This window comes from Passer montanus, unplaced genomic scaffold, assembly GCF_014805655.1.
Source record: "Passer montanus isolate IOZ18808 unplaced genomic scaffold, ASM1480565v1 scaffold95, whole genome shotgun sequence".
In the NCBI taxonomy this organism is placed as follows: domain Eukaryota; kingdom Metazoa; phylum Chordata; class Aves; order Passeriformes; family Passeridae; genus Passer; species Passer montanus.
The window spans coordinates 532342-558660 of NW_024374923.1; the positions used below are offsets into that span (position 1 = coordinate 532342).

At 42.3% G+C, this 26319-nt stretch overlaps 2 protein-coding genes across 2 annotated transcripts; both read right to left on the minus strand.

The window, feature by feature from the left end:
* Positions 1-571: 571 nt before the first annotated feature.
* PKD2 (polycystin 2, transient receptor potential cation channel) lies at positions 572-21189 on the minus strand. The gene is given in 16 exon segments (XM_039696101.1): positions 572-3298; positions 4055-4202; positions 4981-5144; positions 5395-5512; positions 6080-6201; positions 6525-6623; positions 8471-8591; positions 9530-9711; positions 10124-10294; positions 11780-12008; positions 12554-12778; positions 13039-13289; positions 13643-13776; positions 15736-15849; positions 20787-20890; positions 20892-21189. Coding segments are annotated over 16 exon segments (2652 nt in total). The 5' UTR covers positions 21128-21189; the 3' UTR covers positions 572-3064.
* Positions 21190-21458: 269 nt separating this feature from the next.
* On the minus strand, positions 21459-26298 carry SPP1 (secreted phosphoprotein 1). The gene is made up of 8 exons (XM_039696156.1): positions 26084-26298; positions 24791-24857; positions 24641-24691; positions 23646-23750; positions 23450-23494; positions 22926-23183; positions 22174-22475; positions 21459-21858 (listed from the first exon to the last, which is right to left on the minus strand). Exons 2-8 carry the CDS (start codon positions 24842-24844, stop codon positions 21714-21716), a joined length of 960 nt encoding a protein of 319 aa, XP_039552090.1. The 5' UTR covers positions 24845-24857; positions 26084-26298; the 3' UTR covers positions 21459-21713.
* Between the last annotated feature and the right edge of the window lie 21 nt (positions 26299-26319).

The window sequence follows — 26319 nt, forward strand, 5'->3', positions numbered from 1 at the left end:
ATAGATGATAGATAGATAGTTCCCACTTCCCACAACACTGTGACTTTTATAGTGCACTGACTAAAGGTTTAATATACTTAATAAATCCAGTATGTATGTATTTCCTTAAGATTGAGATGTATTTACATTAGTAATTCCATTTTCATCAATACAGCTGTCCGGAGAGAACCATGGGTTTCACATGGCAGCCTGGGCTTTCCAAGCTCTATTCAAAACCTCCAGATGCTGTAGTATTCCCTCCTGAAACAAGGTGGGGGAAAAAAAGAGGAACAGAGAAACAAAAAACCTTAAATTACCCAGAAAGTAATGAAGGGACAGTTACTAGCAGTGGGAGCTGCTACCTGAAATAGCAGAAAGCAGACCTGTGCATTTGCAGAAACACAAATCTACAAGAAAGTGTTAAAAAAGGACTGTTTGGGCAATGAATCCCTAGGATCAGCCCAGAACAATGTGTTCATTTGCACCCTCTACTCCCTTTATTAGGTAATCTAAAGTATGAGCTAAAAGTAACACAAATAAAATGTACGATCCTTCATGTTCCATCAAAAACAAACCAAGTATAGGCACAATATTTGCTTTGTAGATTATATAAAATGTTTATTAGGAAGTAAAGTGCTCATTCTTGATCATTCTAGAAGACTTCCATAATTAACAGCTTCCTAATGAGACCAAACACTGTACATTATTATGCAAAAAACCGTACCTTTGTAGTAAGTGACAAATGATATTATAATCTAAAACTGAAAAAAGCATCAATAAAATGTTTGTAACATTTATGAAGTGGCACTGCACTTACTGCAAGGCGCACTCCCAACACACATGGGTACCCCATGGAAACTCATTGCACTTCAAGATGAAGTTTGTTATCAAGTAACGACATGTTACAGAAATACACCCCAACAAATACAGCTATTAATGCAAACATTTTCATAATAAACATATACTACAAATGAAAGGTGAACTGAGTGACTGAATTTACATTTTGAAAGACACATTTTGGATATGAATATAAAGACAAGGCTCTGTATATTTAAACTGCTTTGGTGTAGTATTTTCTGTTTTCCTTGCACACCAGATGGCCGTGTGTACAGCTGGTGCATCTCTTTGGTCTGTTTGTTCACAGTCAGAAATGCAGTTCAACACTGAAAAGCTTTCCTCAGAAAGGTTTCTGGGGTGTAAAACCCTTCAATCAAGACAAGTGAGAGCTTAATCTGAATGCTCTCATCCCACACAAATGCCCTACCACTGTGCTGTACACTGTTTTCACAAGTTCATGATGACTTTCGTGAAAGGGTATGAATTTCTTCCCAATACAGGACCAAATAACCCACACAAGAACCACAACCTGTGCTCCTACATAATTCTGTTCCAGAGACACAGCTACTATGAAATTCCAGTACTGAATTTCCTCCTCTTCCAGCTTACATGAATTAGGTTTCTGTGTGTATGGTTTCTCATCAAATTAAAAATAGAAAGGTGTGAATTCTATTTAGTTGTAGCAAGTTCCCTGGTTAGAGAAAAAGCATTGTGAGCCACTGCACATCCAGGCAATGCCATGACAAGAATATATGGAACATGGAAGCTTTGCCTAAGCACTCCCACAAGAATGAAGAGATACAAACTGCTTGTTGAAACAAAAGGCACCAACATAACACATGCCACTTATACTTTGTTAAACCGGCCTTTTTTCCTCTACATATGCTACTGACAGCTGAGATGTGGCTGATTATGTAGCTTTCCACTATCTTTTTCACCAGCTCTCAGTCTTTAAACACCAGAACACTGCCATCTTCAGGAAAAAAGCACAACTGAGAGCCTCCCTCCTAAGCCAGCATTCCACATATGGAGACATATTCCTAGGCAAAACTGCAAACACTGCTCAGTGCTCTCTATAGGAAACCAACAGAATTTCAACGTTGCATGTCCTTTCAAAAATAAAGCTTCTATGACACAAAGCAGAGGGAATTAAATACTAAAAATCAGTGATTATAATACAAACACCTTCCCAAAGGAATCCTGTGTTTCACCTCCTTGTAGCAGAAAAGTCTGTGTAGCAATCATTTCACAATGTAGCCAATCATTTCACAAGCAGTTTAGTTAAACGTAAATACAGACCACATAATAGCTGAGATGTGATCAGAACTTCACACGGCACAAGATCAGATTTTCCCAACTGTCAGAAACTTCTCTGCCCCTTTCCCTGTCACACCCAAGGAAAACTCAGTGGTTTTCAGTTTTGTGTGCTTTTAAATAATGCATTTTCTGCAAAGTAGCTGTACTTATCTAAGAACCTCTGGAATGTTTATCCCAGAAACGCTTAAATCATTAAAAGACAGCACTAAAGAATGGGCACTTTGCAACTTAGCTTAAACTTATTATGTTAGTTGGGTGTGAGGAGGCAGTTATCAAATATTTCTTGCTAAATGCTACTTATAATGCATTCTACCACAGAATGATGCAATTTGCAGTTGTACAAACTAATTGCACTTTCTTCTGCTTAAAGAAATGTACCTCTCAAAACAGGAAAAAAATATTTTAAATTAAGTAAAATACTAGTATACCAAGAAAAACTCAGAAAGACAAGCAGAAACTCATATTTTAAAAAAAGTGCTGTTTTATCTGTCAGCTGTTATAATGAATAAGACAAACTGATGCCATATTATTATAAAATTTGCTTTTAAATGCTTTTAAAAATTGTACTTTCCAAGAGGAGGCAGAAAATTAATAGCCTCTTAGTATGCCAGCCACTGCACATTATTTTGTCTGAAGCTTGCTGCCCTCGTGCAAGTGTTCCCAATAATATTTCATGGAATCAGATTTCTGTCCTGGTAGATTTTGTCCCACTTGCTATCCATTCAGTTTCCAGCATTTTTGTTTCCAAGGGTGACACTCTCACTGCTGGCATTACAGATGGCTTACATGGGCCTGGAAATGATTTATGGAGTGAAAGATGAAACCAGTGAAAGATGTCCTCAGGAGTCTGATCAGAATGATCCCCTCACGCTGGGGAATTTGCTGCCTGAATACTGACCTGAAACATGTGGAATCACCTACAAAGCTCAAGCTACACGTGCACGTTGTTCCCCCCATTGCCTGCTCCTGCATCAAGCCCATCCGACTGGGAGGAGGAGGGCCGGGAGCTCCTGGAGCGCGGCTGGCCGCCCAGGCCCAGCGGCGTTCCCAGCCGATGGCTCATCTGCGAGGCCGTGTCGTCCGACTCCCAGCGCTCCAGCTCCTCCCGCACCAGCCGCTCCATCTGCTCCCTGTGGATTTCACTGCTCCGGCCCAGTCTCTCGTCCTAAACACATTCAAAGACACAAGCTGGAAGTGCAGCTTCCAAACTGAAGTCCAGGCAAAACCCTGTACAACCACAAGAAATTCTTATACCGCTTGAGTACTTCCATAGGATAATGGGGAAACAGCTCCCACAGCAAACTTTTACTTCCAGGGATGAAGTTAAATGTCTGTGTTGCCACCTAGGAAAGCACAACTTGTATTCCACCTGACAGATTTTAGCATCTACAGAAGTAACACACTTCTCCCACTGGCCACTTCCAAAGGGCCCTCAAGGAAAGAGAGAGTGAAAGGGGAAGCAGCAGAGGCAACCCTGGTGACAGAAGTGACCTCTCCCACCTGCCACACACAGTCCCAGAAGCAACAAAGGAGAATAAGGGCAGACTGGGCTGGATCCCATAGACTCTAACAGACTAGTCCACAAAAAATATTATATTAATCCCAACAGGCACCAAGGGATGGAGGAGCTGCTTCAGCAACTACTGAACACCACTGCTGTTCAGATCACAGGTTTAAATGGTGACACAGCTGCCATAAGACATGTTGTCATATCTGAATCTTGAATCACGTTCCCAAAATTTCATGTTTTAAATTTTATGTTTTCCTAACACCTAACTGAAATCACTCACTTACTGTCAAAGCACCCACCTCCTCTTTACCACCACTCCTTCAATCCAGCCAAGCCAGGCAGTAGGAAGAACTGCCAACAGAAAGGAAGACATCCAGGTTGTGACCAGACCACAAAGAGCAAGTTTCTTACCTCTGTCACTCCATCTAACAGCCTTCCCAACACATCTCTCCTTTTCAGCTTGGCCCTCTCCATGGCTTCCAGCTTCACGATAACGGCATCGATCTTGGAGACGATACTGCCAATGGAATGCTCCATGCGATCCACCCGCCTCATGAGTCTGAGGGCAACAAGTGGGAGCTTCAGTGACTCGGACATTGCCCAGTCAGCACCGTTCTAGCATGTCAACACACAGAGCAGACAAGGATGAGACATCACTGGTATCCAAGCACGCCTCTGACTCCCCACAGACCAGTCCTCTATCTAGGAGGGACAAGGTATACCAGAGCAAGAAAGTAAAACATGGGGAAAAAAAAGTACATCTTGCACTCTGCTCTTAGGGCATCATCATGAAAATTTGTTGGTTGCAGTTATGTAATTCTTTATTCAGCTAGTGTTGCTGTAATTAATTAATATGGAGATCTATCACTTCCGACAAAATACACACTCAGGAGTAACTCACTCTTATTAAAAACAACCATTAAAGCTCTCACTGTACTTAAAATAACTCAATGGTTTACTAATTACAAAAACAGAAAAATCTTTTCTGTCATTATCGTCATGACCCTTTTCTCTGACTTTTCAATGACAAGGTTTTAAGACAGGGGTTTTGTTGCTTTGGGTTTTGTTGTTTTGGGGTTTTTTTGTTTATTCTGATTTTCTATATTCTAACCAACTCTCACAAGGCTTTCTAAGGCACTTTCAGTTCAGATATTATTTGAAAGCTACTAAAAGGAGTGACTTATGCGCAACAAAATCCTAACACTTGCTTTTATGAATAATTTGATTAATATCGAGGAGAGAATACTATATAACCCAAAGAAGAAAACCCACAATGAAATAAAAAAACAACCAGAACCCAACATGCAGATTTGTCCTCCTCAGAAGGATAAACTTACACTTGGAACTCTTCATAGGAAACCCCACTAGAGCTGCTGCCCCTCCTCCTGGAGCTGTGCCCGCTGTCTTCATCCTCATCCTCCTCAGAGTCGTCCAGGCTCCGGGGGAAGCTGCGGCTGCTCAGAGGACGTGGTAGGGAGCTCCTATCCAGGTCCAGATCCTCCTTTGTGCAAACACAAGCCAGAGGGAAAGAGAGAAGATGTAAAAAACTTTCATCTGTACATGGGGGATGGTGGTGTCAAGGTCAAAGAGCTCCTGTCTGTATCAGTTCCCCTGTGCCTTTTTAGAGTTCTGCTCAGACAGCCAGGAATGACAGCAGAAGTGAAGGGGGACAAGAGGATTTTTTTGAGGCAGGAAACTAGCACAGGAAGCAGACAGTGCTGGATGCATCCCACTCCTAGCGCTGAGCTCACCCTCTCTTTCTCCAGGTCATCTCTCATCTGCTGATGTTCATGCTCTGTCAATTCCTGGTCCCCATCCTGATCATATTTGGTAAATATTGCTTCAATCTCTGCATCTGTGTGCCCCTTCCTGAAAAGGCAGAAAAAGCATTTCCTTCACTTTCCATTTTTCAGATGCTGAAAGAACTCTGTATTAGAAAACATTTCACTTCAAATAGACTTTCATCCTCAAGACAAAGACATCCCAGCGTTGCCTATAGATTCACAACACTGATAAAAACCCCTCAGTCCTTATCCTTCATTAGTTAAAGGACCAATCTTCCCTGCATTGAACATTTCCCCTTCACAACTCTGGTCTATATCTCCTTGATTTGTACCCTCGCCTTGGACTCCTGACAAACTCCTGCAGTGATCTGACAGAAACACTGACATTTCTTCAAAGGCCTTAGGTCTCTGCTTCCTCAGAGATTTATGTGTTTTTCTCCTCAAAACACAGAAATTTAAGGAGGTTGGGCCCCAGAGCTCCAAAAACCTTTCTCTGGTATGCGATGCCAACACCAGCCATAATACAGGGAAAACCACTCTGGTGTGTGTCTTTATCCACATTGTGCTTCTGCTAGAGGAAAATCACATCAAAAAGTTAACATCACAAGTCCCTGGGTGTACTATTCAAGGTAAGAAGTAACAACTCCCTTACCCTTTGAGATCCTGCCGGAGTTCATCAAAGTTGAGTTTTCCTCCACCTTGTCTCAGACTTTCTGAAATGTCATCAACAGTAGTTTTCTTCAGCTTAAGTTTGATCATGGCTTTGTTGTAGCCCTAAAAGAGAAAGTAAAATCTGTTGTTTCTAATGAAACGAGATTTCTAATAACTTTATTGATTACAGAAATCAGCTACTGTACAATCCCATTCAGTGTGTTTAGTGTGAGCATTCAAGGCAAAGTCTCAGATGACTGAAATACATTGTGATGAGAAGTTTTCACTCATTTAATTTACACTCAGCTCAGACTAATTTATTTTAACTGAGATGTGTACTCTGACCAGCTGCTGCCAGCTTTACTTTCTACAGTTTATATAGTATTTTATGAAATAAGTTCAGATGTGACGAATAAGATGTCAAAAAAACAAAGTATTACATTTACCTTCCTGATAAGGTCAGACAATTCCATTTCTGCCTTCTGTTGTGCCATATCTGATTTGACTTCAGAGTAGGTATCATTGATAATGGCCAAAAACATGTTCTGTTCATAAGAGAAAACAAAAATGTTGAAATTTCAAATTTCAACAGGGCTGAGCCCTACTACTCCTATGACCTTGTTGTGCAGACCTTAACACAGATTTTGTTTCAAAAGACCAGAAGAAAATGGTGATGTGTTTAAAATGAAACTAACAACCAGAGCTTGATATTGAAATATGATGTGCTGCAGCATAACAAATTTTACTCAACACCACTAGTTATCAACATAACTGGAGAATTACTTTCCAGAGAGGGCTCACAGCTACACACAGCAGTGGCAGTAAACCCTGCAAGGCAAAACTTACACGGGTAATAGCTGTGAATTAATCCAGGCAAAACAGCTGGCAACAAAAATGCCAGAGGAATCAAGTTAACTACTCATCCTGAAATAACCAGCACAAACCAAAGGTTCTTATCTAATTACAGCTCTGCTTGCATTTCAAACTAAAGATAAATCAAAAAGCTTAAAATCAGGCACTTGGCATTTATGGCACCAACTGTGCAAAGAGCTCTTTCTTGTTCAGAGAAAGGAGAAAATATTGGTCTCACTAACCCTGTGCCAAGAATGTAACCTAAGCAAACCATGCTGTCATCACTGAAAGGCTCCTGCTAGACATGGAGTAAACATGACTGAATTACAAATTGCACATTCAAGAAGAGTTATCCAGTTTACTGGCATGTTCAATGTAGAAAGGCAGTGTTTCCTCATGGACTTAAAAAACATGCTTTGGAACAATCTTTCAGTGCTATATCTTTATGCATTCATGCCCAACACCAGAGAAGTAAGAGGTACCTTGACAATTCACTGTTGTGCCATTTTCTGCTGCTATTTTGCCCAGCTTTAAGAGTTGGTGCTTTCTGCCCATCTTCCCTAACTTAATTTCCAGGTCTCAGACTGGTCTCAAGGGACTTGCATCAACATTTCATTCAGGTAAAATGATATTAAAACATACAAAATGATACTAAAAAATACACAAATTACAGTGAGTCTTTTATAACCTGCTCTGACTTCACTTTCCAATGCTTTTCTGTTGCCCCTTAGAAAAACAATACTTTTTGCCCTTGCTGAACACTAGACTGTTCCTCTGGAATGCTTTAGGTGCTACAAAGCAAATAGGAAACCTGCTTTGTGTGAACCTTTGGCACATAGTGACACATGTTATTTTCTCACTGAATCCTGGTCCATCTCACCGAACACTTAAATTCCTCACAAAACACTTAAATTCCTCACAAAACACTTAAAATTCTCTGCATCCTTACTAGTGAACATCCAAGATTAAGTATTTTCCCACAAATAAAATCTGAATGCCATTCTTCCTCATCTCAAATAGCAAGAAAAAGCTGCACTAACTATGAGGGTCACTAAATAACACTAAAAATTATGATGATACAGGAGACTGCTGAAGAACCATGCTCTTGGAGCAGGCAAAGCTGTGTGTGGCATACAAGAACAAGGCTGCTGTAACCACAACCAGCCACCCATTAGAGCACTTTATGAACCAAGAGACTGCATGGAATACAGCTACTTTTCACTAAAAGAGACAGCCTTGCTGTATCTGCCAACCAGGCACTGTTCAGATTTTAGAAATAAAATTAATAATAATAATAATAAATTAAAAACCCACAATGTGGAGCACTACATGAGAATGACAAAAAAACATACTATGCAAATCAATTTTAAATGAGGCAAAACAGGAAAGAGTGTAGTGACCAGTCATGTAGCAGTCCGGCCCCTTCATGGGCCATACATTCATCATTTTCAGAAAATGCCCCAGAAGTCACATGAGGAATCAAAGGACAAGTGATGCAAAAACAGCCACTGACCCACCCCACATAAACAAATGTACCTACCAAAAGAATGAAGAACATAAAGAACACAAATGTAGTGAAATAAACAGGTCCCAAAATTCGATTAGCTTCTTCAACCTCTGTGAAGTTGAAGTCTCCCAAAATGATGCGGAACTGAGTAAATCTTAAAAAACAAAACACATCCAGGAGCTGAAGAAAATATTACTGGAGCTGTGCGAGGATTCTCAAACTGTTTTATTCTAGCAGTGTGACTGATAGGCTGCAGAGAGATCTGCACTGTTGTAACACTTTATCAGGGACTGCAAAAACAATTCATCAAGCACATCTGTAGGCATAACCCAACTCACAGTCACATACCACACACAGAACAAAACCATGGGGGTTATTTCTCCTTTGTGGTCACAACAGGAAGCAGAGCAAACTAACAGTTACTACTGTGAAGCTCTGAGACCCACTCCCACCTTCCTCATACACATACAACCCCAACCCTCTCCCTCTAAGCTGGAAGAAGCTTGGCAATCATCAGCGTATTTCCACTTCCTTCACTTCTCTGCAAGAAACTCCTTGCAACACTGCCCCAGTGTAAGGGAGCAGGGGAAATCAGAGACTGAACAAACTGTTAATTTCCTCAACAATCAGGTTATGTTGTGCCAAATCAACCAAGGAAAAATTGATTAGCAATCTTATATTAAGTCCTGTCTCTCTCCTGGATTCCAGATACTTATAAATTTTGTGGTTGGCTAAGATGGACTCTGAGTCAAGCAACTATGAACACTATTAGGAACACAGCCTTATTATGCATCCAATATTTCAGTAAGCATTTAATCACTGAACATGGAGTCATTGCTTTGTCTAGGAATGTAACCAACCCCTGTAAAAATCATATCACACCAACCCAGCCCTGCCCTTTTTGGCTTACTGCTCTGACAGCAATAACACAGAGATAAAAATGTATAAAATTGTGTTTGCTACCAGGTTATATCAACAGCAGTGTGCCCGCAGCTTATCTGCTTAGATGGGTGTCACAGGATGTGCCTCTGATAAAGTAACCAATTCACCAATGCACCAAAACCTTCTTTGCATTTTTATACCTGTACTTACATGCAATCCTGGAAAGTGCTGAAGTCATCAATTTGAGTGCCAAAAACAAGATAGGCCAACTGAGCATATGCCAAGAAAATAATAAAAAACATAATGGCAAAGCCAATGACATCCTTGACACAGCGAGACATCGTGGTGGATAACTGACTCATTGTTCTGTTGAAGTTAACAAATTTGAAAAGCTGTTAAAAGAAAAAAGAAAAGAAAAAAGCTGAAAACAGAAGGAAGACAATTTCTGAACATAATTGCTCTCCACTCTTTTACATGAGATGTCTTACTGAACACAGCTGGAGACAAAGCAGTACCCAGTAAGAATTACTGACTTATTAATTGAGGAGCAATAAAAACATTTCTTAACATGTCTGCTGATAAAACACAAGCACTGACTACGTCTTCTAGACCTAAACAAGAGCTGACTACACCTGTGGCAAATTACAACTTAGCTTTTCATCTGCAAGAAGTTATCACTGTTCTGACTTTCTGACAGGATTGACTTTGAGAGAAACATGAGTAAACCTCAAATAACATGACTCATGAAACTCAGAATACTGCTTACATTCTAATGTTAGAATAAAGATGTGTGTCTTGAATTACCTTAATCCAGACAAAAAACACAGTGACTGCAGCAATGTTGTTAAACTGCATTTGCCAATATGCTAAGGGTTCAAAATTGGGGAATGAGTTCTGATCTTCCAACAGCTTCTTCAGGAGCATATCAACAGTTGATGTTCTATAGATGTTAATTCCTATAGCTACCACAGACAGCTGAGGACAAAAGAAACACACAAATTTACAAAAAGTAATTAGGGTTTTAAAACAACTTGTTTGAGACATTTATGCTCGATAAAGGTAAGATATGTGGAACTTCATGCATTTCACAGTAAAACCATTGTAGTCCTGGACTACAGACAAATAGTCTGGGAGTAAGAAGATTTAGAAGTCATTTCCTCGCCACTGCTTGTGAAGAACAAGATGACAGTGGCACCTAGCAGGACCACAGAAGTGATGTCACAGAGAAGAAAAATGAAAGGAAGGGAATATGACAACTCAAACACACAAAGGTGAAAAAGAACACAGAGCAGAAAGACAGCAGTAGTAAAAAAGCTACTACAGTTTCTCCAGAGCACAGACTGAGCAGTATTGCCCAGAACAAGCAACAGCAGAGAAGCTGCAGTTTTACCACAGAGGTTTTCTTGCTTTGACTTCTGCAAATGTGTTCTTCATTACTGTAAGTGAACACTTCACCACATATAGAGAGTCATAAGTACATAATCCTACATTTAAACAATGCCCCTCAGGCAAGGCATAAACATAGAATTCTGACCTCTTGTGTGAACTGAATTTTACACTCACACTTAAATACTCTTCACTGACTGTAACAGCAAAGCATTTTATCCCTGCCCAACCATTAAGTGTAAAAAACAGCACACAGTTCATGTAAACATCCTCCTAAGCAGCCCTTTGTTTACGAAGCACTGTGATGCAAGTATGATTTCCCTGGAATACAAATACTGGCTTCAAGACTTGAAACCTTTGATTAATCCAAGGCTGAAGATACAAAACGAGTATAGGACTGGAACTGTTTCAGCATTTCTGGCTTTGTATATGTTTGGTAAGCACAGCTTAGTCTGAGTCCAGAAAGAATTATATTATGCAGCTTTATAAACAAAGCTCCTATTTTCTGTGCACTAAGATTGCTGATGTGCAACACTGTTCACTTAACCTAAACAGCTGCTAGCACTCTACAACTCTGAGGCCCTTCTTCAAACTTGGTATTAGCTGGTGAGTATTTAATACCAAGATAAATCTCCTTGTGGTTCTTTGCAAACATATTCAAATCCCAGTCCTATTCCTTGAAATGCAAATCACTTCTTTAAAGCAGATGATTTTATTATTTGAAAGCCAGTGCAATAGTCTGTACCAGATATGTAGAAGGGAGGGCAAGTTTGTCACCTCCAATAAAAGCTAAGTCTGTACAAACAAAAACTGAAAATGCATGATGGACAAATAGTCTAACTTTGCATCAGGCAGAAAGCACTGAAGACAGAACAACCACCTTTGTGAAACATACCAACATTGCAACACAGACTAAAATTGTCATATTCAGACTGAATAGCCTAATAGTCTGGAAGTATCCTTCCTAATGATGGTCCTGTACCTTAAAACCACAACAGGAACACTGAGTAATTCATGTCTCCCACAAAGTGCACTTTAGAAAGCAATTTTAGCCTGATTCCAAAGGTTACTTACCACAATGATAAGGATATCAAGGCAATTCCAAACACTTCTGAAGTAGCGCAGTCTGTGAATGCGAATTTCTAAGACCTCTTCCACCATATAATACAGAACAAAAAGACAGAAGGACATTTCACAGGCTGCCAGGAAAAAATCAAAAGTGGAGATGTAATGAATCAGCCTCACAGGCTGAAAGTGCCAAGATGTAACCAGGCCTCCAGTGGCTGGAAACTCTACTAGCAACCTGCATTTAAAAAAAAGGCGAAGAAAAAAAGAATTTAATTTAACAAGAACTGATGAAAAGCACTACTAAAAGACACTTGGGTTTATCTGTATAATTATCTAAATAATAGAAACAAACCCACATAGGATTCCGAGTTTTCACACCACACAAAAGTTGTAAATGTGACCACACTCAATTTTGACTAAAACTCAGAGCCTTTCAGGAACAGTGAGGAAACAGAGACAGAAAGATTTGTTTTCATCTCTGCCTGTTTCATGCTGCCTAAACCAAAGGCTGATGCTCTATATCCATGTATTTACTTGAATATGCCAGCTCTTTAGAAAGGTCTCCTGCAAACTCCACCCAAGGCACTGTGGCACCGGGAAAGCCAGGAGAGACTCCATGAGGAGTCTCACTTCTTTGACAGAGAGGCATGGCACTTCAGTTGTCTGTCCCTTTTACACAAAACATACTCACCTATGTCCCCAAAACAACACAATCACAAGAGAACCCCAGGTCTACAACCCACACTGTGCAACTGAACACCGTCGTGGTTCTGCTCATACCTGATCACGCAGAACAGGTTGATGTTTGCATTGTACACAGAGAAATCAATGAAGGCTGCTCTGGTCCCTCTGTCCAGCCACAGGTTCTTCTTCAGGCTTGCAATCTGCAGAGCTGTCACTTCTCTGGTCCTTGAGAGGTCTTGGTAATAACCAGCCCCGCTGTATGTGGCAATCAAGCCCCAGTGGCTGCTGCCATTCAAATCCTTCTCACTGGTGTATGTCCAGCTAGTTCAGAAGTGAAAGAGAGCACACTGGTGTTTCCACCTTTAACTTGCAATGAATAAAACAGACATCAACAAAACCCGACCAAAAAACATGCATTAGCTATTAAATATGGTTTAGTTCATGGCGTCCTTGCTACAAAGTTTTGATGTAACCTCTGAGAAAGAAGTTACAAAAGTTCCTTTGACTAACACAATAAAATTAAGAAAGAAAAATGGGTCACATATAAAAAATGAGTCTGTATCTACAGGAATGCTACGTACGCAGTTCCATTCCGGAGTCCAAAAGGAGCAGTATCTTCATTAGCTACAGAATAGACATCATAGCAGTCTTTGATTTCCTCCTTTAAATCTTCGGGTATGGAGCAGGAACCATTCCTGACTTTCAGCTGCCGAATGCGGGGCACTCCTAGGAGCAGGTTCTCATAATAAATGAAGCTTTTGTTTTCTGCCATGGTTTTGTTGTTGTACCACATCTCCCAGTAAAGACCATCCAGCAAAGGGCCTTCTGTGAACTGGGGAGGATGACAGAACTTCAGTTTGCATGTTGCCAGCACTGTTTTTGTAGATCTTCATTCCACAGAAGTGTTAGAATTGCAGTTAATAATTTCTCTGGCATAAGACTTTACTATGGCCTGCCCTCCAAAGACATTTCACAAATTTGCCCTGCCCCACCAACATTACTTGAGTTATAAATTTTCACATATTAAAGGCCTACTTTGTTCCATAGCTTTGACATTGTGCACATAGATTTTCATGCACAAGCCTGACCACATTAGGAAAAAAGATTCTGAAGGTTAAATTTATGGTTCATGACAGTACCAGTGAACCACAGCAACAGAGATATAAAAACTTGGGTTTAGATTACCTTCCAAAAGTCATCCATTGTGGACAAAGTTTTGAAATCAGTTTTCTCTGTTTTTGACACGGGTGTTTCCAGGAAGAGCTGTGACATAACCCTTGTATAATAGTACATACTGGAACTCACAGTCCCATAAGTCACTGCAGGAGGTTTGGTAAAGAGTGAGAGATGAAGGAATGAAAAAAAGAGGAAAAAAACCCACTGAAAACAACAACAACAACAACAACAACAAAACAAACAAAAAACCCAACAACAAAAAAAACCACACAACAACAACAACAACAACAAAAACAACCAAACAAAACAAAAACAAACCCAAAAAACAAACCTTTATTTGTTTTGAATACATCAAGTTGCATTTGTGGAACTATTATGCTCCAAAACAAAACCTACACCAAGCAGCATTTACCTGTCAATTGTGATTAAAATACAAAAAGCAGTGAAGGCAGACTGATCAATCAATCTATAATACTCTCTTCTCCTTTCCACACCTCATTCTATTATTAATGCTTCTACCAAAGTAAGCCTCAAGGAAAACAAAGGCAAAATTCAGCAGCCTGAAGAGAGGCAGGCAGTGCCTTTTTAGGTGGCTCGTGCTATCCAAGGCATGCAGGGAGAACTGGCACAGACGGCACAAAGACCTCAGGACAATTATGCTCTGTGAGCAGATAATGACAGTCAACCAGGATACTGCAGGGCACTGGGAATGATGGCATAAAGACCTCAGGACAACTATGTTCTGCTTGAGCAGATAATGACAGTCAACCAGGATACTGCAGGGCACTGGGAATGACATGGATTAGGCAATGAATGTCCAGTACAGTTGTGCAGTGCTTTTAAGAGAAACTTCTCACAGAAAATAAAGGACTGCATTACTCCTTTTCCTCACACAGGGCTAAAGGTATGGCTGAGGAAAAATAAAAAGGATACTTAGAAAATACTAATAAGTTAGCAATATCTCCAGATATTTAACACACTACATTTTTCCTTTATTCTGTTAGCAAAAATCTTTTTCTGTAGCAAAACAGTTAACAGCCTGTTAAGAGTCAAACTTCTCCTGCTGAAACAAATTTCACTTTAAGGCAGACCCCCTCACTGCAACACTTCTCCTGGTGCTACAGTGTGCCAGCCATAAGCACCCTTGCACTGCTTTGTTCATAAACCTGCTCTAAGCATTCTTAAATTACTCAGGAAGGAAAAAAACCCGTGATATTTAATATATAAACATGCCTGCAGTACAACATCAAAACAGCTGTGTCAATAGCATAAAATGTGGGCTTTTAATAATTCTGTTAGGTTCAAGCAGAGCAGACTTGCTCTCAGAGAGTACCAGTGTAATTTTGCCTTTACTTTTTCACTCTGAGATTCCCTCTCACAAAAATTTAAAACATCACTTTGTTGTATTACAGGTCATCATAAATGACAAATCAAGAGTCACTAGCATTTCAGGCATTTAGGGCAGAACTGCTCACACTAAAAACTGGAGACTTGAAACATACTGGCTTTCTAAAGATACAGTAACTTAGTGTACACATTTTGTAGGTTTTCTCCCTAACAAACAAATAAAACAGATAGCTTGTAACTCCACAAGAAGTTGTTTCTTGCATTGTAAATCAAATGTTACTATGTTCTGTGTTCTTTCCTGTTATGATACTTCATATGGTACCAAGACAAGAAATGGCACAAACCACAGAAGTCTCCAGCTGTGATCTGTATATAACCTTGCTGATGAACTTCAAATGTGGTGATTCAATTATCTGTCCTGGATGACTAACTCCTCCTCTTCATTTACCATTTCTGCTCAGTGATTTCAAAAAGTGTAGCAGAAGTATCACACTGCCATGTAGTACTACAATAAAAAAATGCTCTCTAAAAACAAAGAACAAGTCTATTATCATCTTGTCTGAAGACTCTAAACTTGTTAAGGTGCAGAAAGTTGTAATATTTTCAGTCTCAAGCAACAGCCCATCAGCAGAAAAAAGAGAAATATTTGATTCCAAGCATTTGCCTACCTGTCTATTACTTCTTCTCCCACAAACAACCTTCTTTCTGGAATCACAAGCAGGTAGTACAGAACTGGATGCACTGGTAGTACTTACAGACACACAGGACCACGAGGAAAACCATGTACGTGATCAGCTCCCGTAATATACTTTTCAAATACTGCTCTCTGCTGGTGTTGCTCTCTTCCATGAGTCTTGTCCCCCACAGACCTTAAAAGGAAAAAGATATATATATATATATATAATGATGTGCACAGATACACAAGTGACATACTAAGTGGTGTTGAAAGCTTAACCTTTGTTGAAAGCTTAACTTTAAACTTGAAAGCTTAACCATTGCTGCAGGTTCTTCTATGGATTTTAAGTTTAAGCAAGAGGAGCTTCATTTGTAGACAGAATGAGGCCTCAGGCAGTATCAACTATCAACGAGATACCATAATAATTTAGGAACAGTTCAGCAGAACTCTAACAGAATCTGTGGAAGATTTGCAGAAGTGCTGTCGCTTAGAACCACATGGTATAAAAACAGATACAAGGATACAGAGACATGCACAAACAGCCATCCTTCAAGAAATGGAAATGCAGTGTTTTGATATGTTTTCTCTTAAACAAGCAAATCATTGTTCAATGAATGAAAATGCACATTCATTATTGAGCCTTTAGGAGCAATCTTATTTTTCTACATGAAAGGAGGATACTTGAATTTCTGCATGATTTCTTTCCCTGCACAACCAAGAGTTATCAATTAAACATCAGTAGCAGCCTAAATGAGACCTGCTGTACAGTCTAGCTGTCAGCTTGAGCAACTGCATCAGCTGAACTGTTTCTGCCTGGTCCTCACTTCATATAATGCTTGACATTCCCAAAAAGACAAGGAGAGAAGCTAATGAACTTTGGTGATCTCTTCCAAGTGGGTAACAAAAAAGCAAAAGGATCTTTTAAACGGAGTCTTTTGAAAGGAACAACCACCTTGAAACAAAATGCAGTTAGCAATCACCATCCTTATTTCCTATGCTTAGTTACAGAATAGAAAAAAAGCTGGGAACAGCTGCTGTTGCTCAGACTGTTCCCTTCATGGAGCTTCTCTTCATTTAAACCTAAAGCAAGGCAATTTGACCTCAGTTTCTGATCAGTGAAAAAGCATTTAAAACTAACAATTAACTCCTACAGAACTGCAGTAAACTTCCATCCTTTTCAGGTGTTTTAAACTGCCAACTTTTCAAAACATCCTTTACATTCTCAGCAGATGGAAATGTAGTAACCACAAACTCCCTAGGAAAAATCCTGGATCCATCAAACATACCACAGTAATTTGAAATGGAACAGTAACAAGGGATAGCCAAAACACATTATAAACCTGACAATGAAGCATGAGTTCAGTCAATCTGCAACCACTGCTTTAAGGCTAAGACAATGGGCTAAGCTGCCTGCTGCAGACCTTTGTTTGCTAACAGAGATGGGAATAAGGAAACTCTTCCCTCTATCTGCATAAATGAGAAAAAAAAATAATGTGTTAGATGTTTCTTGAAGCCTTTCAGCTACCACATTTTTAAGTTGTGACATAAACCTGGAAAATTCTCTTGCATGGGCACAGCAAGCACTAAGAGTTTCAGCATTAATCACTGCTCACATGGCTTAATTGGTAAATTAGGGCCTTCCCTAGTGTCAGCCCCAGAGCTGACAGAGAGCTTTTTCAAAGCTGTTCTTTAAGGCCAAGTTTGAAAATGTGCAATAAAGACTGCAACTTTACTACACCGAATGCCAAATCCTCCCCATTATGTCATTCTTGAAGACAAAAACACAAATCCCAGAACATTTACTGAGTCAATAATAACTCAAAAAATTCAGCCTCTAGCACAGCACTACGTTGCACTAGCAACCTTCATAAAAAAGGCAGGAAGACATTATGGAAGAGAGGAAGAAAAGGCTGGAAAAGCCAGTGAGCTAAGCAGGCGAGAAAGCCAAGTCCCGGCTGTCAGCACATTACTCACCAATAAGAAATGTGGTGAGCAGAAGCAGAAAGTTTCCAAACTCAAACTCTGTCATATTAGACTATCGTTAGGTGTCAAGTCAGCAAAGAACAGAAAGTTACAGCAAAGAAAAAATCCAACTAAACAGCACCAGGGATCACACAATGATTTTTTGCTAAATGAACAATGAATTTTCCCATCAGCTAGCTTGGAGCTTTCATTAGCTGTTACATTTTTGAAATATAAATATATTATTCCCCTTTTTCCCTTATTAGAATATTGATTTAGATGCATCAAACATAGAGATAAGCAGTGCTGGATTTGACATCTGCTGCAAGCAACAAAACTGTTTTGTTTTCTTACATCCATTTGCTATTCATCAACTCTTTGACTGGATCTGTGTATTTTTTATCAAATAAATCTACAACTAACAGTTGCTCATACTCATTCTGTATGTAGCAGTCTTCATGGAAGTAGCAATTAACAAGTGACTGGGAAGGGTATTTTGTACCTTTATATAACAATAACTAAGAAAACCTTTCAAGAAATGCCCAACACACTTTAGTGATGACACACATGAGGGCATGGCAGCACTGGGTGACCAAGTACAGCTCTACAAGGCAGGATTACCTTTCCAGGCTGGCTCTGGAAACACACCTTGTTTTTACCCATCAAAACTTCTGGTAACTTCCTCCTTAACAGAGCAGAATAATCAGTCCCTTTTCTCCTCTCAGCATCTGGGATATTTACTGAAGAGATCTGTAAAACTAGAGGAACTAAAGGCACTTCACAAATATTCATGTTAGAATCTGAACAGAATCCACGGAAAGAAGAACCTCAACTACTGATAGCTGGTTCTATTCATTTAGTAATTCCTGTTACAGCAATTACCAAAATCCCAATACTTTAAATCCTCTCTGAATTTTTCTTCCATAACTCACAGCAAGTAAAGTGCAATCTGTCATTGAACATCCCTCAATAATAAGTGGAACTTTTTTTGCCATGGTGACACTATCACCTGTGATATCCAAAGGATTGTTCCCTCTTGTTGAATTCTGTCTAGTGAGATGGAATTCCATTAAATAACTTTCCTGTAATCCTTGAAATAAAACTGAATGCACCATTTCCAGCCTTCAAAGATACTCGTGGATATCCATGGAATGTCAGAAGAACTGTGGAGTATTCTTTCCAATAGCAAACCCGCAGTTATCCTTCAAGTGCCCTATAATAATGTCAGGCTGGCAATCAGCCCCTTTAAACTGTGCAGCACAGGGATCACATTCCTCAGATAAGGTGTTACCTATTCCACAGAAGTACAGTGCCCTGCAGCACCTCCACAGCACCCAAGTCTCACCCAGACATTTACTGTGCCCAGGAAATTATGGCAACATTCTCATCAAAGAGCCAGAAAAGGGTCTGTCGACTACAGCAACTTTAGCTACACCTGCCTATAGAAGGTGGTCAGGAATCACCAGAAACTGTTTTGAGTCCTACTGCACAAATCACAACAGAGATGGAACAGGAGGACACCTGCCAGGCCACCACCAGGTCACTCACATTCGCCTCATGTACAAACACTGCTGCTTTTTACCACACTTAAAAATATACAGAGGAGGTTCCTTCTTGGCAACAACTAAGACAAAGGGAGCATCTGAAGCATAGAAACTTTGTAGAAGTTTTTATAAAAGGACTTAACTTTCTCCATGTGAAGCAGCTCTTTTCCTAGGCAATTACATATCACAGCAATTGACTAAAACACACCACTGGAGACTCCAAACAGCACAGTGCCAATTCATGCACAATTATTACTGGTAGTTTTTCCTGGTTATTCTGCCTTCTTGTTATGAAGTGACTTGGGTCATTGAACATGGTCCCAATAAAATCTGCTAAAAAGAAAACATGCTCTGTTCCATAACCTCTGCAAGTCTGACTTGCATACCACTAAGATATTGCAATGTTCAAGAGGGATTTCTTTTGGTGCGATACAGCCAAAGCTAGAGAAATCATTACAGCAAACAATCTTTGAATGCACATGAAAATCAGAGAAGGTACAAATACTTGCTTAAAGTCAAGCTTGTTTTGACAGTTCCACTGATGCTGTGGCAGCCAGTAACGTACTATGTACTATCTTCAGAAAATCCACATTTCAGAAGAAGAATCTTTATTTTCTAAATATGCTTTGCTTTTTCTGCAGCTTTATAACTATAAAGATTTTACACTTAAACAAATGCTCTGTTTAAAATCCTTCTAGTTTGAAGCTGACATTTTAAGCTTCTCTGAAAAGAAGGGAGGGTTTTTCAATGTGCTCCCACCACTTTAAATCCAAAGAACTCCCCATCCAGCATTCTCTCTGCTGTTGTCAAATCAACCCTGTACAAGGCTGCTCAGCAGGGAGTTACTGCAGTAAGCCTTGAACAACACCTCAAATGTTCACTTGATATGTGCTCAGTTTTGCTTCCAGCTCTGTCCCTGGTCACCATCTGGGTGACAACAGGAAGCACTTGACTGTAAAGGGCAGCACCAAGGCACTGCACAATACTGCAAAGAAAAAAAAAGTGACTCAAGCACCCTCCCAGCAGCCCACTCTAAGTATCCCATCCCATCCTAACCACCTCTTCTGTGAACGGGGTATTGCTGAAAAAAAAGCACAAGCATTCCGCTCCAACCTTCCAAAGACCTGATGCTGGGGCAGAAAGCCGAGGTCGGAAAAGACCTCTGGAGATCATCACATCCAACCTAAGACCCAACATCAGCACGTCAATTTGACCATGGCACCGAGTACCACATCTAGTCTTTCCTTAAACACCTCCAGAGACAGTGGCTCCACCACCTCCCTGAGCAGTCCATTCCAACACCACCTTTCCTGTAAAGAAATCCATCCTCATGTCCATCCTGAACTTCCCCTGTGCGGGAGTGTCTTACACGGAAAGCAGCCAGCAGTGAGACCCGGGAGGCAGAGAGGAGGGGAGAGGACGGAGCGAGACGGGGGCGAGACACAACCGCGCGGGGATCGGAAGACAGATGTGCACGAAGAGATGGGGACACAGAGACACAAGGAAGGATGGAAAAGGACACGGGCAGAGGGAAAGGAGGACGAGAGACTACAAACAACTGCAGGGCGCAGGAAGCGCTGAGGAGCCGAGCCGGGCTGCGGGCTGCGTGCCCGGGCTCCCTCACCTCGCAGTCTCCGCGCCAGGCACTTGGCCCAGGCCGCTCTGCGGGGCGCGGCTCCGTCGGGCGGCCCGGGGAGGCGGCCCGGCCCCTCGGCCCCACGGGCCCGCGGCGCTGCCCAGCGACGAGGCGGCTCGGCTGCCCCACTCCACTTCCATCTCCAGCACCGGCCCCGCCGCCGCCGCGTCCTCCTCGGGCTCGAAGCCCGGGTTGTCCCGGCTCCAGGCCTGCCGCGAGCAGGCGGAGAGCGGCGGCGACGGCGGGCAGGAGCCGGGCCGCGCCGCCGGCCCCAGCCGCTCCAGCTCCAGCTGCTCCCGCCCGCGCCGGCAGCCGCCGCCGCCCGCCATCGGGCCCGCCGCCGCCGCCCCTTCCCCGCCCTGGGGCGGGAGGCCCGCGGTGCAGAGGGAGATGTAGTCCCGTGGCTCCCGGCGGGACCTCCTTCCCGCCCTCCTTCTCCTCCTCCCACCGCGCTCCGGGGCAGCCCCGGACCGCCCCTGCGGCAGCGGGGCAGGGGCCGGCGCTGGGTGTGTGGCGGCCCGCTCATCAAAGTACGAGGAGGCCTCGCGGAGAGGTTGTGCTGGTTAAGTTTGCGAGGAACAGCCATTTCACATCATTTTAAGAAGTATTAAAGCTCCCCTCGCCGCCCGGTCCAAGCCGCAGTGAATAGTAATGCAGGAATAGGATTTTGAGGTTTTATTTAAGTCCCGTTACAGCAAACAGCGCCCGGCAGCGCAGAGAGCGGGGTGCCCGAGGGGCGACGCTCGCCCGCCGTGTCCCACAGCCTCCGCCGGCACAGCCCAGGGCCACGGAGCGCCCCGAACCCCCAAGTCACCACGCGAACTACATTAACACACAGTTCCCCGAAATGAAGCTACTCCCTGCTCCCCTTAGGCAGGGATTGGAAAAGAAGGGAAACATTATTTTTATCTGCCTCTAAAGGGTGACTTCGTTACTTTCAATGCTGTGACGATCTTGAGAATCCTCGGCACTTTCCAGCGTTTGGCTGCTGATATCGTCAGAGAGCTGAGCTGATACGTGGTCCCGGCTCTCCCTGCTTTCCACACTCGAGTGGCTGTCCCTGCTCTCCCTGCTTTCCACACTCGAGTGGCTGTCCCTTTTCTCCCTGCTTTCCACACTCGAGTGGCTGTCCCTGCTCTCCCTGCTTTCCACACTCGACTGGCTGTCCCTGCTCTCCCTGCTTTCCACACTCGAATGGCTGTCCCTTTTCTCCCTGCTTTCCACACTCGACTGGCTGTCCCTGCTCTCCCTGCTTTCCACACTCGAGTGGCTGTCCCTGCTCTTCCTGCTTTCCACACTCGAGTGGCTGTCCCTGCTCTCCCTGCTTTCCACACTGGAGTGGCTGTCCCGGCTCTCCTTGCTTTCCACACTCGACTGGCTGTCCCTTCTCTTCCTGCTTTCCACACTGGAGAGGCTGTCCCCTCTGACACCAGACTTGCTACTGTGGCCTCCTGCCTCGTGGCTGTCGGATTTGGGCCTGCTGTCGTTCTCCAAGCTGTGGTCCCACAGGTCGCTGTCCGGCTCGCTGCTGTCCCGCCCGTGGCTCTGGTCAGACCATACCACACTGCTGACATACTTCCTCAGGGACCTGCGGGAAGCAGAATCCTCCCGGGAGACAGAGCGCTGGCTGTCTGCATCCATGTCGCTCTCATCTTCCTCGGTGGCATCGTAGATGAGCTGTGTTAGAGAGCAGAATAAGAGGCATTGTCACTCCTGAGGAGCTGCTCCATCAAGTACTGCACTAATGCAGGCTGCTTGGACTGCAGGGATGCTCAAAGCCTGCATGATGAACCTCTGCCTGGAGATACTCTGGTGTTTTATGGAGTTACATGAACCTTTCACTTTATGGAAATTCTAATTTGCTCCTGGCCTCAGATTTCATGTGTGCAAGTATATCATGACAGTGCAACCTGCAGTTTTGCACAGCTTGCAGCAGCAGGCTGCACTCCTGCCCCAGTGCATCGAGAGCCCTGATCTGTGGTATCCAGAGAAAGGAAATGCATTCCTTCACTTATGCCTACTTTCCCTATACAGTTTTCAAAACCAACTCCCATAAAATGCCATGTCCACTTTCAAGTTCACTCCCCATTTCCAAGAACATGAGCACCACTGGTCAGTGCTATTCACCTTTTTGGCAGCTTTGTGGAGTTTGATAGCCTTCAACAGTGCAGCTTTTGCCCTCATCCTGTAGGCCACACTGTCACCTCTGCCAGCATTGTCTCCCCGGGTGAACGGGAAAGTGGGGGATGGCTCGGTTACTGGAATGTCTGTGGGAAAACTCGTGACAACCTCTTCGGATTCATCCGTGTCATTGGAATCATTGTCATCATCATCATCATCATCATCCACATCTTCATGGCTCTTGCTTGACACATCAGGAAAGTGCTGGAAAACATTTATTACACATCAGGCAACTGAACACGGATGAGAGAGGTGCAGACTGGTACCTGTCCCATTGGCCCAGGGCACAGACACTGTTAAGGAGCTATGTGCAGGCACTGCACTGAGTTCACCTCCCCCTGCCTGGAGCTTTGTTTTATTTCGGGGGAGATGTTACTGCAAGAGCCACACTTGAGTGAGGAAAATGAGAGCTGTACCACACTGGCTGCCCCACAGCACTCAATGGACATGCTGTCCTTCAAAACACTTACCGGTTGTTCTGGGACATCCACACTTTCTTCTGAAGAGTAAAGGGTCTGAAAGGAACACAGAGCTCAATGTTAGTACACAAAGGCACGTACAGTGGAGCTGATCAACATGTTGACTATTCTTTAAGCATTTAATCATAACTTGCAAATCTTGGCATGGAAAGATGCTCTGCTTTCTCTTCCAGTTAGGTGTCTGTACCTGCTGAGATGATGCCAGGTCACTCTCTGGGTGCTGCTGACTTTCCTGAGACTGGGAATTCACATGGTCATTGTGATATCTCTGCAAATAATGGCCCCTGGAGTCCTTCAAGAGAAAATAAAAGGTGGGGTTAATCCTCAAAGGAGCAGGCAAAACTGCTGTATCCCAACCTGTGCTTTCAGGCAGATGTGGAATCTGCAGCACACAGTCCTTCTGTGTGGGATGTGTCCTCAGCTGTTCATTGCAGTAGGAAGAGGACTCAGAACAAGCCATCATCCCAGATGAACATTGTACTCATAAGATAGATGGATGTGCCTCTCTCACTGGCAGAGCCTGGGGAAATTCAGGTCAGTTTATCCAGTCTTGTTTTTATTGAGTGGAATTTGGAATTATATCTAACAATCATTGCTCCTGCTAATTCTTAGGGCCTTTCTGGAGGGTGATTTATCTCCCACCTCATGAAGATTCTAAACTAAATGCAGTAGTTGGTTCTTAGAGCCATTTTACAAGGGTAACAGCTAGCAATGGGGAATGAACTGAGGAGCTATATAACAAGACTAAATGCAGTTCACTTACATCATTAAAAAAAAAAAGGATATTGGATTAAGGTGCTCCTCCAACACCAAATATTGTCATCGAATCCACACTAATGAATATGGGTTATAGTAATATTGCCATACTGTGGTCCCTTTCTCTTTTTAATTAAGAGCTAACACATTTTTCTTTAAGGAAAAAGATTTCCAGTGCTGGTCTGGAGATAGAACTAATGAAAGTCCACAACCAAGACACGTGACACAGGAAAAAGTCTGTGGATATCAGTGGCTCTCTGCTTTGAAACTAGCTCATAAGAGCCAGGTAAGGACATGTTCTGCAAGCATCTACAATCATAGAACAAGTACCAGAAAATGTGTTCTGAAGGAAAACTAACAAACAAAACAAACAAAAATTAAAAGCACTTATCAAAGAAAGTTAACAGAAAGACAAAATGATCTTACATATTTTTCTTTGGAGCTGGCAGAAATGGCATGCTTCTTGGATTGAATCACCTTGAAGGGAGAAGAGAGAAAAAACATTTATCAGTGTTTCTTGCTGATGTGCAAAGGAAATAATGCAAGTGCTGGGGGTAGTGTTTGTGATTTACTCACTGGCCATGCAGCTGTGATGCTGATAAGGCATAAACACAGAACTGCCACCTTCATTGTGATATTTCACCTAGAAAATATTTTGGAACAGTAAGTCAATAAAGTAAAATACCAAAAAAGTGTTATAGGTTTCCCTTTTTCCCGGTGTACTTCAATATGCCAAGACCAGGTCCCTGCTATGGATTCAACTTGCTAATTTTATTTCTTCTATCCTCCATCACCACCTCCCACCCACCTTGTCATGATTTAGCAGCTCAAAAAGGTACAAGGATGTTGAAAGTGAATGCTAAGAAGAGCTGAGCAGCGGTGAGAAAAACCACTCTGAAAAGGTGAACTGACTCCTGTTGTCTACTGACTTCCATAGGCAAATGCAAAGCTCTCTGAAAAACCGTTATAAATATCAGATTTGGTTTATCTTCATTCACTTAACACAATTGTTTTGAAAAAGAGGCAGGTTAAGGCAATTTGTATTGACTTGTCAGCTATTTTGAAACTAGTTTTTAGGGTTATCAACTTGATTTGCTGAGTAAAGTCAGTTTATATGAACATAAACTGCTTTTATTGATAGACCAACATTTCCCCATCCAGAAGTTAGAACAAAATAACCTGTGTTTCCAAACAAGGGATTAGGTGAAGTAGTTGCTCCCATAGCTGCTCACATTGCAGCTTTAGCAATTTAATAAATAAGAGATTCCTGCTGAAATTAGGAGAGCTCACTGACCAGCTCCCAGAATAAGGAACATCCCTGAGAATTTAAACCAATTTACTGATGAACAAGAGTCATTCAAAACTTTGGTAAGTCACAGCAGGAAGAAAGCTGCTTGGGCCATTTAAAATGCATTAGTAAGGCTGCCCCTGAGACAGGACACTCTAATAGAGGTATTACAATTTCAGTTTTCACAGAGAAGTGTGTCCCATTCACTGTCCCATCCACTCAGGATTGTGCAGCACAAACTGAGCCTGCCAGGAGAAACAAGAACACTGCCAGGCAGTGATTACATGAGGAAGAAAGCTTTCTGTGTTCAAGCACCAGCTCTGAGTTTCTAGTGGATGATTCAGTGGCAGGGTTTTAGTAAACTTCTCCCAACATCTATCAGTGCACAAATTTAAAATTGTGATTATGTGTAATACCTGGCATTGCTAAAGCAACCTTGCTCCTATAAAAGCACACCTTTTTCCACAGAGAAATATCAAACATCTCTGCCCAGTGAAGCAGTTTTCAAAGATCTGCTCAGTGCTTCCTAGGCTAAAGCTGCAGATGGATTGGGACATAAGGTAAAAAAGAAAAAAAATTACCTTTTCTGGTGCTAAAGGAGTCAGCCACAATAAGAGCACTCTTGGTGATCCCAGCAGCAGCTCCAGAGAGTTGGCTTCCAGCAGCTCTGGCTTTCTCCCCTCGTCCCCTGCTGCCTGACATCTCTGAGCTCCGGGAATTTAAACCCTGTCCCAAGCACAGCTACCAATCCCCATGTGGTGGAAAAAGATGAGGTCATGAGGCTCCTGGCCACTGTCCTGCCCACGTTCTCCTACAC

Bases quoted from the DNA above. Each gene is read 5' to 3' on its own strand.
- SPP1 (XM_039696156.1), bottom strand. From the start codon at position 24,844: ATGAAGGTGGCAGTTCTGTGTTTATGCCTTATCAGCATCACAGCTGCA. The intron at 23,495-23,645 runs GTACAGACACCT...TGTTCCTTTCAG, and splicing joins ACCTGGCATCATCTCAGCAG to ACCCTTTACTCTTCAGAAGA. The intron at 23,184-23,449 runs GTAAGTGTTTTG...AATGTTTTCCAG, and splicing joins TGGATGTCCCAGAACAACCG to CACTTTCCTGATGTGTCAAG.